General features: G+C 42.7%; 1 protein-coding gene across 1 annotated transcript in view; it reads left to right on the top strand.

Moving 5' to 3' along the window:
• Positions 1-13,789, top strand: part of LOC114031180 (zinc finger protein 665-like) — a 64,764-nt gene extending 50,975 nt beyond the window's left edge. The window contains exons 10-11 of the mRNA XM_027846190.1: positions 11,681-12,203; positions 12,456-13,789. Of these exons, the coding sequence (XP_027701991.1) occupies positions 11,681-12,203; positions 12,456-12,922 (990 nt within the window). The 3' untranslated portion in view covers positions 12,923-13,789. The remainder of the gene's footprint in view (positions 1-11,680; positions 12,204-12,455) is intronic.

Raw genomic sequence — 13,789 nt, 5'->3', positions numbered from 1 at the left:
CCTAGCTGCCCTGAGATATTATCCTACAAAAATATCCGGGATTGAAGCTCAGAACGAGCTGAGGCTCATGAAGAAATCATTGGATAAAATGCTTGTTGACTGACTGAGTTCTAGTCATTGCCAGTGATGTCTGAAGGATCATGGAAAATGGGAGAGGCGGTGCCAGATGGAGAAGAGTAAATGTCCTGATTAAAAAAAAAAAAAGCAAGAAAACAGCCTCCAAATTATAGGCCAGGGAGCTTGGCTTGCAGTCTAGTGAAAATTCCGGGATAGATTATTAGAGCTGGTGTTGAAGTGGCGATTATGAAGAGCCAGCGTGGCTCCCTTGTGAACAGCTTATGTTATGCCACACTAGCCTCATTTCCTTTGTTGGACAGGATTATCAAAGTAACGGGTGAGGTGAGCTCTGTGTATACAGTCAGGTAGATTTGCGCTGAGATTTTGATCAACTGTGCTTGTGGGGAAGATGGAGAGGTTGGGCGCAGGTAATACTTGTAGTTAGATGGATTGAGGACTGGCCTAATTAGTTGTTGATGGGTCAATGTCATTATGACAGGAGGTCTCTAGTGCAGTGCCCCAAGGGTGTGTGGCTGGCCCTTGACCCTTCATGTTTCTCTCAGTGCCTTGGATGAAGACATACATTAGGGGTTCTTAGCTTGGGATCTGTGAACTAGTTTTAAAAAATATTTTGGTGACCATTTCAGTGTGATTGGTTTCTTTTATAATCTTGTGTGTTTTATGCATTTAAAAGCCTTATTTTGAGAAGGAGTCCCTGGGCCTCACCAGACTGCCAAAGGGCTCCTTGGCATCTCTCATAGACGGTTTTCTCCTCAGCTTAGCAAATGATATAAACACGAAGGTGAGCTAACACGGTAATGACAGAGGCAGAATTCACAATGACCTGACTGGCCACAGCCGTGCTGTTAAACAGAAATGGGGCCACCAGGCCACATGCGGGGATCCACGAGGGCCAGCGTCGTGTCGTGCTTTATTATACTTTTGTGTGTTTTGTTAAATATTTCCCACTTACATTTTCATCTGATTCGCCCCTTAGACCTTGTGTTTGATACCCCTGGGGCAGAGCATTGGGCCAAATCTGGCAAGATGAGACCCTGTAGGGATCACTGCAATGCCTCACACTTGGGCACCACCAATCCACTTCAAAAGTCTAAGGTGGGAGAGGTTTGGATACAGTCAGTCAGTCAATCAGTAAACATTTTTTAAGTGTCTACTCTGTGCCAGGCACTGTGCTAAACTCTGGGGATACAAAAAGAGTCAAAAAGCAGTCCCTGCCCTCAAGGAGCTCACAGTCTAATGGATCGTAATAATAACAATCTGATACACAGCAGCTGTTCTGAAAGGGATCCAGGGATCTTAGTGGTCTGCAAGCCCGTGATGAGCGGCTGCCCAGTGAGTTACTACAGCCTTGGATGGCTACGACAGGCGGAAACCTGTAGTTGGCCCTCGTGACGCCATGTGTGGAGGTTGTGTTCAGTTCTGAGCACCAAGGTTTGAGGGGGCCTTGATCAGCTGGCATCTGTCCAGGAGGTGACATCCGGGTGGGGAAGGGTCGCCAGTCCCTCTCATATGAGGATTGATTGAAGGAACTAGGAATTGGGCATGGTTAGCCTGGAGAAAACTCAGCGTGGGGAAGGGAAGACGCCGTGGCTGTGTTGAAGGATTGAAACAGCTGTCGTGTGCAGGGGGGATTCCCTTCACTCTGATGGGCCTCATAGGGCAGGACAAAGGGCCACGGGGTTGGGGGGGGAATTACAAAGAGCCAAATAGAGGTTTCATCTCAGGAAAAATGGCTTCTCAATGAGAGCTGTCCCAAAGTGAAAGCTCTGCCCTAAGGGGTGGCAGGTTCCCACTCCTTAGAGCTTGATAGGCCGAGGCCCAATGACCTGGTGAGGGATGTTTGTGGGGGCTCTGGAGCCTTTGGCTGCAGTGTTCTGATGGTCTTCGATGCCCCTTCTAACCCTCCATGTCTGTGAAATATTCAGTGGGAAATGGAGGCATGCGATTCACCTGGGAAGGCCGCCTGGGAATGGCCATTCTTTGATGGCAGAGACTTTGTGTTGGTTGATGAGAAAGTTTATGCGTGCCACTATTCAGGAAGATTTTCCTCTTGAACAAATATCTTAATGCCAATTAACAGTGGATAACGAAGCTTTAGGAATGTGGTGGCTGTGAAGAACCTTTTGGCCAGAACACAGATTTGCTGACTAGGGGAGCTGGGCTTACCAGCCTCGCCTCCCTTGAGTTGGTGAATTTGCTTTCTCTCTTTTCAGCGTATTATTAACTTAAAGTAATAGAAATCGGCAGCATTTTCTTCTCTATCTCCTTTTGATCTCATTTCCCTCTGTGTATTCCCGGGGTTACATTTTTGTTGAAAATATTTTTATGTCCTTGCAGTCAGGATGTAAATGCTGTGCAATCCTCACAGCTCAGTCCTTAATGTCACTGAGACGATGTCTACAGTAAGTATAAAGAATGTACAAAAGCCTTCAGTCATTTCGTCTGAACCCTTTTTCCTCTCTTTGCATTATTCTCACGTAAGTCTTCTCATATTTCACTGAATTCGTGGGAAAAGACAATTACAAAGGGAGGGTAATGCATTCACATCTTAGGCGTCGTTCAGCTAGAACCCAGTCATCGATCCGTTGATTTGCTTTTAACTTTCTATATGAAAAATAAGGCTGCTGTGAATATGTTTGTAGAATGAGGCTTTCATTTCTCAGCAATATTCTTAGGGTTAGGATATCTTAGCCCTAATAGTGTCATCACTTGGGACAGCTAGGTGGTACAGTGGATAGAGCACTGGCCCTGAAGTCAGGAGGACCTGAGTTCAAATCCAGCCTCAGACCAAACACTTGACACTTACTAGCTGCGTGACCCTGGGCAAGTCACTTAACCCCAATTGCCTAACTGAAAAAAAAAAAAGAATATCATTTAGGATATCTTAGCCCTAATAGTGTCATCACTGAGGCTGTCATCCCAGCTTCTTTTTCTGTATTTTGACATACTACTTTTTTCACAAAGATAGCACCAATGCACAATTCCCCAACGGTATAATTAGGTTTCTTCCCGCACCTAGATTGTAGGAGGCTCAGAGGGATGGGAGAAGGAAAGGGTCTCCTGTTGGATTTCCCATTGCCTTTTCTTTTCATGGCTTCAGCAAGCACATCCAGAAAAGATTTACAGAAGCTCTTTTTTTGTGGTGGCAAAGGGGAAACTAAAGGGGCGCCTATCATTTGGGAAGGGCTGAGTCTATGGTGGTACAGGAATGTAATGGAATGTTCATAGTTATTGTGTTCTGAAAAACCCCGTGCCTTCCGACAGGCCCCAGGCTCCTGCTTTAGCTTTGTCGGAGATGTGATAAAGAATGAATCTTGTTTCCAGGGTCTGAGGCTGAGGGGAGAGCTTGGGGGCCTAATATCTGGTAAGTAATTAGGGGACTTGAGCATTCAGTGCTCAAGCATTCATCAATTTCCTAACCCTTCAATTTCTCAGTCTCTTTAAATCCATGACCTCCTTACTTCACCTAAGCCATAGGTAGAGTTGGCCACCTACTGGATCCCACCATTATCCCCAATTTTTACCAATTAAATGAAATTTTCCAATTAACAATCATTTATTTTCTTTCCATATCCCCTCTTTCACCCACTGGGAGGAAAAAAAAATAATGAAACCATGACCCTTTCAAGAAGTATGCATAGTTAAGCAAAACACATCTCCTCATTGGCCGTGTCCAAAAACTTAAGTCTCATTCCATGATCTGTATCAGCGCTCCATCGGGAGATGGGGAGCATGCTGCATCACCAGGCCTCTGGAGTCATGGTTGGTTAACACACTGATCAGTTATTGAAAGTATTTCAAAGTTTACAATGTCATTGTTGTTGTAGAAATTGCTGTCCTGGTTCTGTTCCCTTCACTGTGCCTCAGTTCATCCAAATCTTCCCAAGCTTCTCTGAAGTGTCCCTTTCATCGTTCCTTGTGGCATAGCAGTGTTCCAGTATGTTCACGCGCTGTCATTTGGTCACCCATTCCCCAGGTGATGAGCACACCCTTAGCAGTTCTTTGCCACTGCTAAAAGAGCTGCTATAAATATTTTGAAGAGACCTTCTCCTCTTTGATCTGTCTGGCACCACCCAAATTGGTCTACTTCCCTTTTACTTAAAAATCTAACATTCCTCTATCGGACAATGACCTATCATTCCATCTCTCCCTATACCTCGCCCGTCCTAAGACTTTTTCATCCTCACGTTTCCCTTCAGTCCACCCCTGCCTGGTGCTTTCTGAGGGTATTGCTTCTGCCCTGACCTCACTTTCCTCCCTCTCTAATCCCTGCCCTCTAGGTAGCTTTGCACTGTCCTCCGCTCTTGAACCCCGCTCCTGCTCCTGTTGCTGGTCAGACTTCAGCCCGGGGCTACTCTCACCATCCCCCTCCTCTGTTCCTACTCACAAGCTGCTGACCAGGGCTGGAAGAAGTCATAGAACCACACTTAGGATCCATAAGTCTCATCTGGGTCTTACTGCAGCGAGGCTTTCCTATTTCTGCCTAATTTTTCTCTATCACTCTGTACAGGAACCAGTCCAAACCTTTTCTGTTTTCTAATGCCCCTTCTCAGCTGAGCATCTCACCCACTTTACTGAGAAGTTTGGGTCACTTCAACGCAAACTCCCTCTTTTCCCTCTTCATCTCAAAGCCCCTTCATGACCAACGCTTCTCCTTCCCTCAGTCTTTGATAGAGAAGTGACCTTACTCCTTAAAAGGAGCTCAGTCCTGTCCTTTCCCATGTTCTTTCACAGATTGCTTCCTCAGTCATTCCTTCTATTGAACCTTTGCTATTTGCCTTTGAACTGGTTCCATCACTACTGTCTTCCAACATGGCCATGTTTCCTTTCATCCTTTTAAAACACTTTCATCATTGCTTTTATTACCTTGAAATGACCACTGGGTGGGGGCTTGGGGAGAAGGGAAGGAGGATGTGTAGGATTATCTTCCCACTGCATAGACTGGACCAGGCTGGTCCTGGCATGCTTCTGGCCACGGCCTTTCCCCTAGCTAGATTGCCTTCCTGATCACTCCCTCCAGTCCTGGGAAGCATAACTTCCGTTCACCAGTCCCTGTCTGTATACTTGTGTTTGCAGAATGGAAGATGCTAATGGGTGCTTCAGATGGATATGGGATTCACTAAGCCTGCTACTCCCTCTCATGCCCCTGTTGCTTTTTGATTTAGCAGCATGGTTCCTTCCTGTGCCCTTTCTGAAGGCACCCATCACTTACCCAAGAGGGTCATAGTATGGGGAAATGGGAACCTTTTCCAAACTAAATTTAGCATTAGGTAGGTTGACCATCTAAAACTCTTTGGTGACAATTTACATATCAGGCCCATCAAGAAGATCAAATCAGGACATGAGACCGTGCTTGTGGGCCCCAAGTAGTTGGATAGAATCCGTACAAATAGGGCTGCTACTCTGCTGAGACTCACTTGTGAGTACTGTACTTGTTGGTTTTGGTGAGAGCCAGAAGCAGCAGATTAGCAGAGAGTTCGTTAACCCCTTTGTCTTAAAAGCTAATGGGATTTGTTACAGAAGAAAGACAACATACCATTTACTCACTCCCACAGCAAGTCTTCACATTGACTTAGCTATGTGAAATTGGGTATATAAAACTTGACAGTACCCATAGCACCCAGGTCAAGAAGGTAATCCAGACAGAGGAAAGGCAGTGGGTAGAAACATGCCATGACCAGCTTGGTGCGGCCCACGTGGTGGGACTATAGTCTGACAGCCTCCTTCCCTTCCCCCTACCGCCATACAACTCAGGGATTCTGGTTTAGTGTTCAAAGGCATATTCCACCCCCCCTACCCCCCCAGCTTGGAAAAGAAAGAATTCTCGGAAGGCATAGATGACTGCCCATTCTGGTCATGGGTGTTTATTCATGGGAATTTATCTAGATTTACATTATTTAGGGACAAAGTCCTCCTCATTGTTGTACCATAACTTGGGGGTTTTAAGAAGAAGTGGGTTTACAGGAGGAGCCCAGAACAAGGATTAAAGAGATCTAGTTCTACTCTCAAAACAAAGTAAGCTCCCTGAGGGCAGGAACTGTTTTCTACTTGTATTCTTCGTGGCGTGGAACAGTGCCTGGCACACGGTAAGGAAGCACATAATAAGTGCTTTAAGTAAACCACTACTCCCACCCTAAAACTCTGTGAAGGATCACAACGCCACAGTGGTGGCATTAGGCCTTTTTACTTCTACTTTCCATATGGTTGGGAGTCTTCAAGCAGTGACTTCTTGATTTCCTGACTACTTTGGAACCAAAATTGTTCTCAGGAATTAGGGATGTTTTCTCCCACTTAGTAAGTGCTGTAATAAGTAAACCCTTAGTAAGTAGTCACTTAATAAATGTATGTTGACTGCCAACTGACTTGATTGGAAGAACTTGTCCTGAGTCATTTTGTAGAAAGCAGTCTAATTCAGACTACAATTGCCATGGGAATTCTTTGGTACTGACCAGAGACACGATCACAAAGAGGCTCAGCATCTCTGGGCTGAGGGCTTGCTGAGCCCGTTTCAAGGCTGTTTATCCACATTTGGTGTTTGTCTGGCACTCGTGTCTCACCTGTGGGTCCAAGAAGCTGTAGCATGCACAGCGGCCACACCCCTGGAAAACCATCTTGTCAGATGGACTAAAACCAGGTTGAAGGTAACCACCAGTCCTCAAACCCATCGGTGAGTTCAGTGGGTGGATGAGAATGGTTTGTTACAACGATCACGAGGACAACTAATGCAGGAGTGCTTCGAGCTTGGTCAGACATGGAAGATCATAAGGTCATCCACTACATCCTGGGCCATCACCAGTCATCTTGACTTTTATCCTGCCACTGGACTTCAATAACTCTGGAAGAGAGAGTGAGGCTAATGACTTTGTGCAACTCTGCCTCACTTAAATCCAGTTCACAAATGAGTCAGGATATCACCCTGTAATGTCACTGGTCTCTTCGAAAATGAAGGACAAACAACACATGGTGTGGAATAAGATGTAAGAAGACTGGGAAGGTAGGAGGGAGCCAGATTATGAAGGGCTTTGAATTCCAAAGTGAGCATCTTGTATTTGCTCTTGAGAGCTACTGGAGTTTATCCAGTAGAGAAGTGACATGATTAGATTTGTGTTTTAGGAAAATCACTTTAGTGGCCAAATGGAGGATGAACTGGAGTGAACAGAGACTTGAGACAGGTAGATCTACCAGCAGCTATTGCAGTAGTCAAAGTGTGAGGTGATGAGGGTCTGCACCAGGGTGGGGACAGCATCCAAGGAGAGAAGGGGGCATATTTGGAAGTTGCTGCAGAGGTGAAATTGACAGGTGTTGGCACCATATTGGATATGAGGCAGGGGTGGGGGTGAGGCAGAGACAGGAATTCAGGATGACTCCTAGGATGTGAGCTTGAAAGAGTGGAAGGATGGTGTTACCTTCAGTGGTAATAGGGAAGGTAAAAGGTGGGGAAGATTTATGGGGAACAATAATGAGTTCTGTTTTGGTCGTATTGAGTTTAAGATTGTACTGAACATCCAGTTTGAGGTATCTGAAAGGCAGTTGGAGCTGTGATTGTAGGTCAGCAGAGAGGTTGGGACAGGAAAGGCAGATTTGAGAATCATCAGCATAAAGATGGCAATTAAATCCAAGGGTAGAAGGGGAAGAGGGGACCCGGACAGAGCCCTGAGGGACACTTGTAGTTAGAAGGTGTGATCTAGAGGACGATCCAGCAAAGGAGACCAAGAAGCAGTGGTCAGGTAGGAGGAAAACCAGGCAAGAGGGGGGGTCTCAAAAACTTAGAGAGAAGAGACTCTGGGAAGAGATGTGTCACAGGCTGTGGAAGTCAAGGAGATTGAGGATTGAGAGAAGGCCATTGGATTTGGCATCTAAGAGATCATCAGTAGCTTTGGAGGGAGCAGGTTTAGGAGAATAAGGTCAGAAGCCAGAGTGTAGGGCTTAAGAAGAAAATGAGAGGAGGAAAAGTGGAAGCACCAATTACAGACAGTCTGCTTTTTTTGTTTGCTTGTTTTTGAAGAGTTTAGCTACTAAGAATAGAAGAGACATAGGATGATAGTTGGCAGGGATGAAAGGCTCAAGTGAGAGTTTTTTCAGGGTAGGGGAAACATGGACATGTTTGTAGGCAGTACAAAATGATCAATAGGAAGAGAGGTTGGAAATAAGTGAGAGAGTGGGGGTGGCAGAGAAGGAGCAATCTGTTGAAGGAGATGGGATGGAATTGGGGTCACTTGAACAGGTTTTAGCCTTGGTAAGGAGTAAGGCCACTTCCTGTGAGTGAAGGAGAAGGAGAAGGTGGCAGGTGTCTGAGTGATGGGAGATGAGGAGGTGGGGAGAAGAAAGAGTTCATGGCAAATGGCTTAATTTGTTCTGTAAAATGTGAGGCATGGTTCTCAGCTGAGAGAGGGGAGGGGAGGGGAGGGGGAGTGCTTTCTTAGCTCACACAACCAGTCAGTTGTCAAAATCTCGCCATTTCTATCTCTGCGTCATCTCGTCTCTGAGCCCTTCTTTCTACTCTCACGGCCACCAGCTTATTTCAGGTCCTGCTACTTCTCACCTGGACTACTGAAATGGCTCCTTAATTGGCCTCCCTTTTGCAAGTCTCTCCTTACTCTAGTCTCTCCTCCGCAGATAAGGTATCAGGTATAAGTGCAGATCTGACCATGGCACTGCCTTACTCAGTAATGGCTCCAATGTTTCCAATCGCTCCCTGCTTCCTTTTGGACAGGGGTTCTTAGCCTGGTGTCCATGTCTTTGTTTATTTTACATGTTTTAAATAAATGCATTTCAATATAATTGGTTTTCTCTGTATTATATTTTATTTATCATATATATTTTTATTTTATGCCTTTAAAAACATTCTAAAGAGTCCATAAACTTCACTAGAGTGCCAAAGGGGCCCATATCACCAAAAAAAAAAAAAAAAAAGATAAAAGAAAAAAGAAAAAAAGAAAGAAAAGGAACTCTTGCTCTAGGTTAAAATGTAAACTCCATTTAGCTTTCACAATTCCTCACCGTCTTGCCTCCAACTATCTTTCCAGTCTTACTATGCCTTCGTGTCTTTACCAAACTCTGCCACCTGGCCGGAGTGACTTTCTGTTCCTCATGCAGGACATGCCATTTTGCAAGTCTTTGTTTTTGTGCTGGCCATCCCCATCCCTGGAATGCACTCCCTTCTCCCCTGCACCTCATAGAATCCCTTTCTTCTTTCAGCGCAGCTCCAAGACTGCTGTCTACATAAAGCCTTTCCTAGTCCCCTGAACTGCTAGAATCCTCACTCCCAAACTACATTGTATATGACTACTTTGTATTTAATTGTATTTCTTCTCATATTTTTTTCTGTATATATTTACATATGGACTAGACTCCCTCACTGGAATGTAATCTTGCAAATAAGAATTTTTTTCATTCATTGTATTTGTATTCTCAGGGCATTGCAGATGCTTAACAAATACTTATTAACTGATTTACTTGTAAAATCTATAAGAAAATCTATATGTATATATAATTCTTTGTTATTCAGAACTTAACACCGACATTTCCATATCCATAGAAGAAAAGAAAAATAGGATTTTATGTGAAATCTGTTGCCTAAGAATTGGTTTTTTGAAATTATGTAGATAATAAATTCAACTTGCTAGTTTTAGGGCTCGCTCTCTCCCTTGTATTTGTCTCCCCCTGAATTACCTTTGGTCTTTTTCTGGGCATTTAAAAAAATGCTCCAGTGACTTTCTTTTTTTTTTTTGTATCAGTATTAACCTCGACTCCCTCCATTAAACAACAACAACAACCCTCTCTTTCAACAAATAGAATCAAATGAAACAAAGCCACACGTTTGCCATGTCTGAAAATGTCTCATTCTGCGTCTGACCCCATGGAGAACCTTTCATCTGGGAGCTATGTAGCATGTTTCATAACCTGTCCTCTGGAGCAATGTTTGGTCTTTGCCTTGATCCATGTGTAAGTTTTTCTTTACAATGTTGTATTCATTATACTCTTTACTTTTCAAAGTAAAGTAATAATGCTCTTCTCAATAGAATACTGAATAAAAAAGAATAATAAAGCCCTTCTGAATAAATTTCCAAGACTCCCTGTATATAATCTATGAGGAATTGACACAAATTTATTAAAATAAGCTCTATTTACCAACAGATAAGTGGTTAAAATATATAAGCAGGCAGTCCTTGAAAGAAATAGAAAAATAAAAGTTAAAAACAACCATGAAAAATTGTTCAAATTCTTTAATAATTGCGGAAATGCAAATTAAAACAACGCAGAGCTATTATGTGCTTATTAATTTGGTATAGATACTTAAAGTAGCCATAATTCAATGCTGTTGGCAAGTAAGAATGCCATTGCATTGTTGGTAGAGCTAATAATTGGTTCAATCTTTTGGAAAAGCTGTGTGGAATTATACAGTATAGGAGCTTTACAACTCTCACATCATTTCATTCAATAGTCACACTATAGGAATGTACCCCAAGTATGATACTCACCTGAATATCCTGCACAAAAAATTCCTAGCAGAATGGGGAAACAGTATGACATAGTGGATAGGATACTGGACTTGGAGTCATGAAGACTTGGCTTCAGATCTCACATCCGATGCTAAATGACTAACCTGGGCAAGTTGTTCACCTTCTCTTTGCCTCAGTATCCTCACTTTCAGAATCAGAGTGTTGGATTTGATGGCCTCCAAAGTCCCTTCCAGCTCTAAATCTGTGGTCCTATGAATTACTCTTATGAGGGGAGCACAGACAGTCCGCGTATCCATCAAGTGAGCCTTTTTGGAACAACGTCTGGGAGATAAATGGAATATAACATTTTGCCATATGAGATGATAAATATGAAGAATACGAGAAACATGGAAAAACAAATAAGAACTGACGTAGAGTAGATTAGAGTGAAAACAGTGTGCATGTTGTGGCTCCACATGAGCTAGCAACAGCAAGAATGCTGAGAAACTTTGTCACATGAAAGACAGGAGGTTCATCCAGGGTTGTGGAATAATTTACATCTTTTGTTTCTTTCAGCTTGCGACACTAGGATTAAATCTCAAGAGTCAGCTCCACAACCATGTATTTCCATGGAGGAACCATCTCAGAAAAGACTCTCAGAGGGTGCTTCTTGGATCTGGAAGATAGGAGGAGCCTCTGAATGTTATATCAGGTCAAAGGAGGAGCGAAGTGATGAGGAACGATACGTTAGACAAATAAAAATCACCAAAGGGAAACCACCCAGTGAAGTAAGAGGCCACCAACATAATAAATATAGCCAAAGATCTAATCTAGAGCCTGTTGCTTTTCCAAAAAAAAGATTATTTGTAGGAAAGAGTCTTCTTCATAAATGTGATACACAGAGAAAGAGCTTCAAAATGTATTCAGACATAAAACAATATAATAAGATCTGTTTAAAGAAGGAATTTTCTAATGATGATAAATGTCAGAAATCCTTTGGCTATAATTTTGGTCATATGGACAAACATAGATTACATACTGGAAAGAAACTTTATGAATGTAATGAATGTGGGAATTCTTTCCTCCAGAATACTGAACTTACTCTACATCAGAGAATTCACAGAGGAGAACAGCTTTATGAATGCACTGAATGTGGAAAGACCTTTCAACAAAATTCATATCTTAGGAAACATCAGAAAATTCATACTGGAAGAAAACCTTACGAATGCGATGAATGTGGGAAGGCTTTCCACTGGAGAACACAGCTTACTGAACATAAGAGAGTTCATACTGGAGAGAAACCTTATGTATGTAATGAATGTGGGAAGTCCTTTCTCTGGAGTAGTAACTTTACTAGGCACCAGAGAACTCATACTGGAATAAAACCTTATAAATGCAGTGAATGTGGGAAGGCCTTTTGCCAGAACTCCTATCTTAGGAAACATCAGAAAATTCATACTGGAGAGAAACCTTATGAATGTAATGAATGTGGGAAAACCTTCCAATGTAGAACACGGCTAGCTAAACATCAGAGAATTCATACTGGAGAGAAACCTTTTGTATGCATCAAATGTGGGAAGGCTTTCCTCTGGAGTACTGACCTTATTAGGCACCACAGAACTCATACTGGAGAGAAATGTTATGAATGCAACGAATGTGGGGAGGCCTTTTGTGATAAGACAGGTCTTACTCAACATCACAGAATTCATATTGGAGAAAAACCTTATAAATGCAGTGACTGTGAGAAGGTCTTTCTCCAGAGCACAACACTTACTCGACATCAGAAAATTCATACTGGAGAGAAACCTTATAAATGTAATGAACGTGGAAAGGCCTTCTATCAGAGGGCAGAACTTATTCGACATCATAAAATTCATACTGGAGAGAAACCTTATGAATGCTTTGAATGTGGGAAGGCCTTCTGTCAGAGAGCAGCTCTTACCCAACATCATAAAATTCATACTGGAGAGAGACCCTATAAATGCAATGAATGTGGGAAGGCTTTTCACCATAACTCACATCTTATTCAGCATCATAAAGTTCATACTGGAGAGAAACCTTATGAATGTAATGAATGCGGGAAGGCCTTTGCCTGGAAGACAGCACTTACTAAACACCAAAGGATCCATACTGGAGAGAAACCCTATGAATGTTATGAATGTGGGAAAGCTTTTACCTGGAGCACAGCACTTACTCAACATCAGAAAATTCATACTGGAGAGAAACCTTATAAATGCAGTGAATGCAAGAAGGCTTTCTGTGTAAGGGCAGAACTTAATCAACATTATAGAGTTCATAGTGGAGAAAAACCCTATAAATGTAATGAATGTGGGAAGGCATACTCTCGGAGCACAACGCTCATTCGACATTATAGCATTCATACTGGAGAGAAACCTTATTAGTGTAATAAATGTAGAAACTCCTTCTGGAGCACGGAGTACACTCCAACTGGAGGGAAGAAAGCTTGTGAGTGCAATGAATGTGGAAAGCCTTTCTGTCAGAGAATAAAACTTACTGAACATCAGACAATTCTACCGGAGAAAAGTAAGACTTTTCTCCAGGAGAAATACATAGCCAAATATATTGAATACTAGAGGGAAATCATATGAATATAGCTAGCTCTTCAGTGAATGATGGTAAAGCATGCCACTTGACCCTTCAGCCAAAATGTAGTGTGGAGGTACAGAAAAAGGTGTACACTTTCAGACATGGCCAGTGTGTGTGGATTTGTTTTGTTTGTCCAAGTTTATTTGTTATAACGGCAGAGGGAAGTCAGTGGAAAATGACAGTGATGTTAAAGGAAGGAAAGAACATCAGTAAAAGAAAAAGTCCTTTGATCACAGCATGTGACTTAATGAATGTCCTACTTTTGTGGAAAAGATATGAAGGCTAGCCTATAGAATAGCTAGGTGAGATTAGAACTGTTTGAATGGCTGCACCCAAAGAGTAGTCATTATTGGTTCAACAGCAGCTTGGAAGATGCTATCTCCTCAAGTTAACAGTGTTATTAATGCCTTGTATAAAACCATAGGTGACATGCTTATAAGATTTGTAGACACAAAGCTGGGGGGCATGGTGGGCGAAAGATGAAATGAATGAGGAAACAAAGATTCAAGCTTCTGAGCGTATCGATTTATTAAGCAATGCATGCCAATTGTCCAACAAATTGGGACCAATAGACTTCCTGAGAAAGGGGGAGACAAATATTTATGCATTTAAAATGATCAAATAAGACCAATTAAAAGAATAACCAGGATACAAAATTGGGT

This window comes from Vombatus ursinus, unplaced genomic scaffold (assembly GCF_900497805.2).
Source record: "Vombatus ursinus unplaced genomic scaffold, bare-nosed wombat genome assembly UNPS02015098.1, whole genome shotgun sequence".
NCBI lineage: Eukaryota > Metazoa > Chordata > Mammalia > Diprotodontia > Vombatidae > Vombatus > Vombatus ursinus.
The sequence above is the reverse complement of the archived record's forward strand: the minus strand, read 5'-3'. Positions and strand labels throughout refer to the sequence as shown.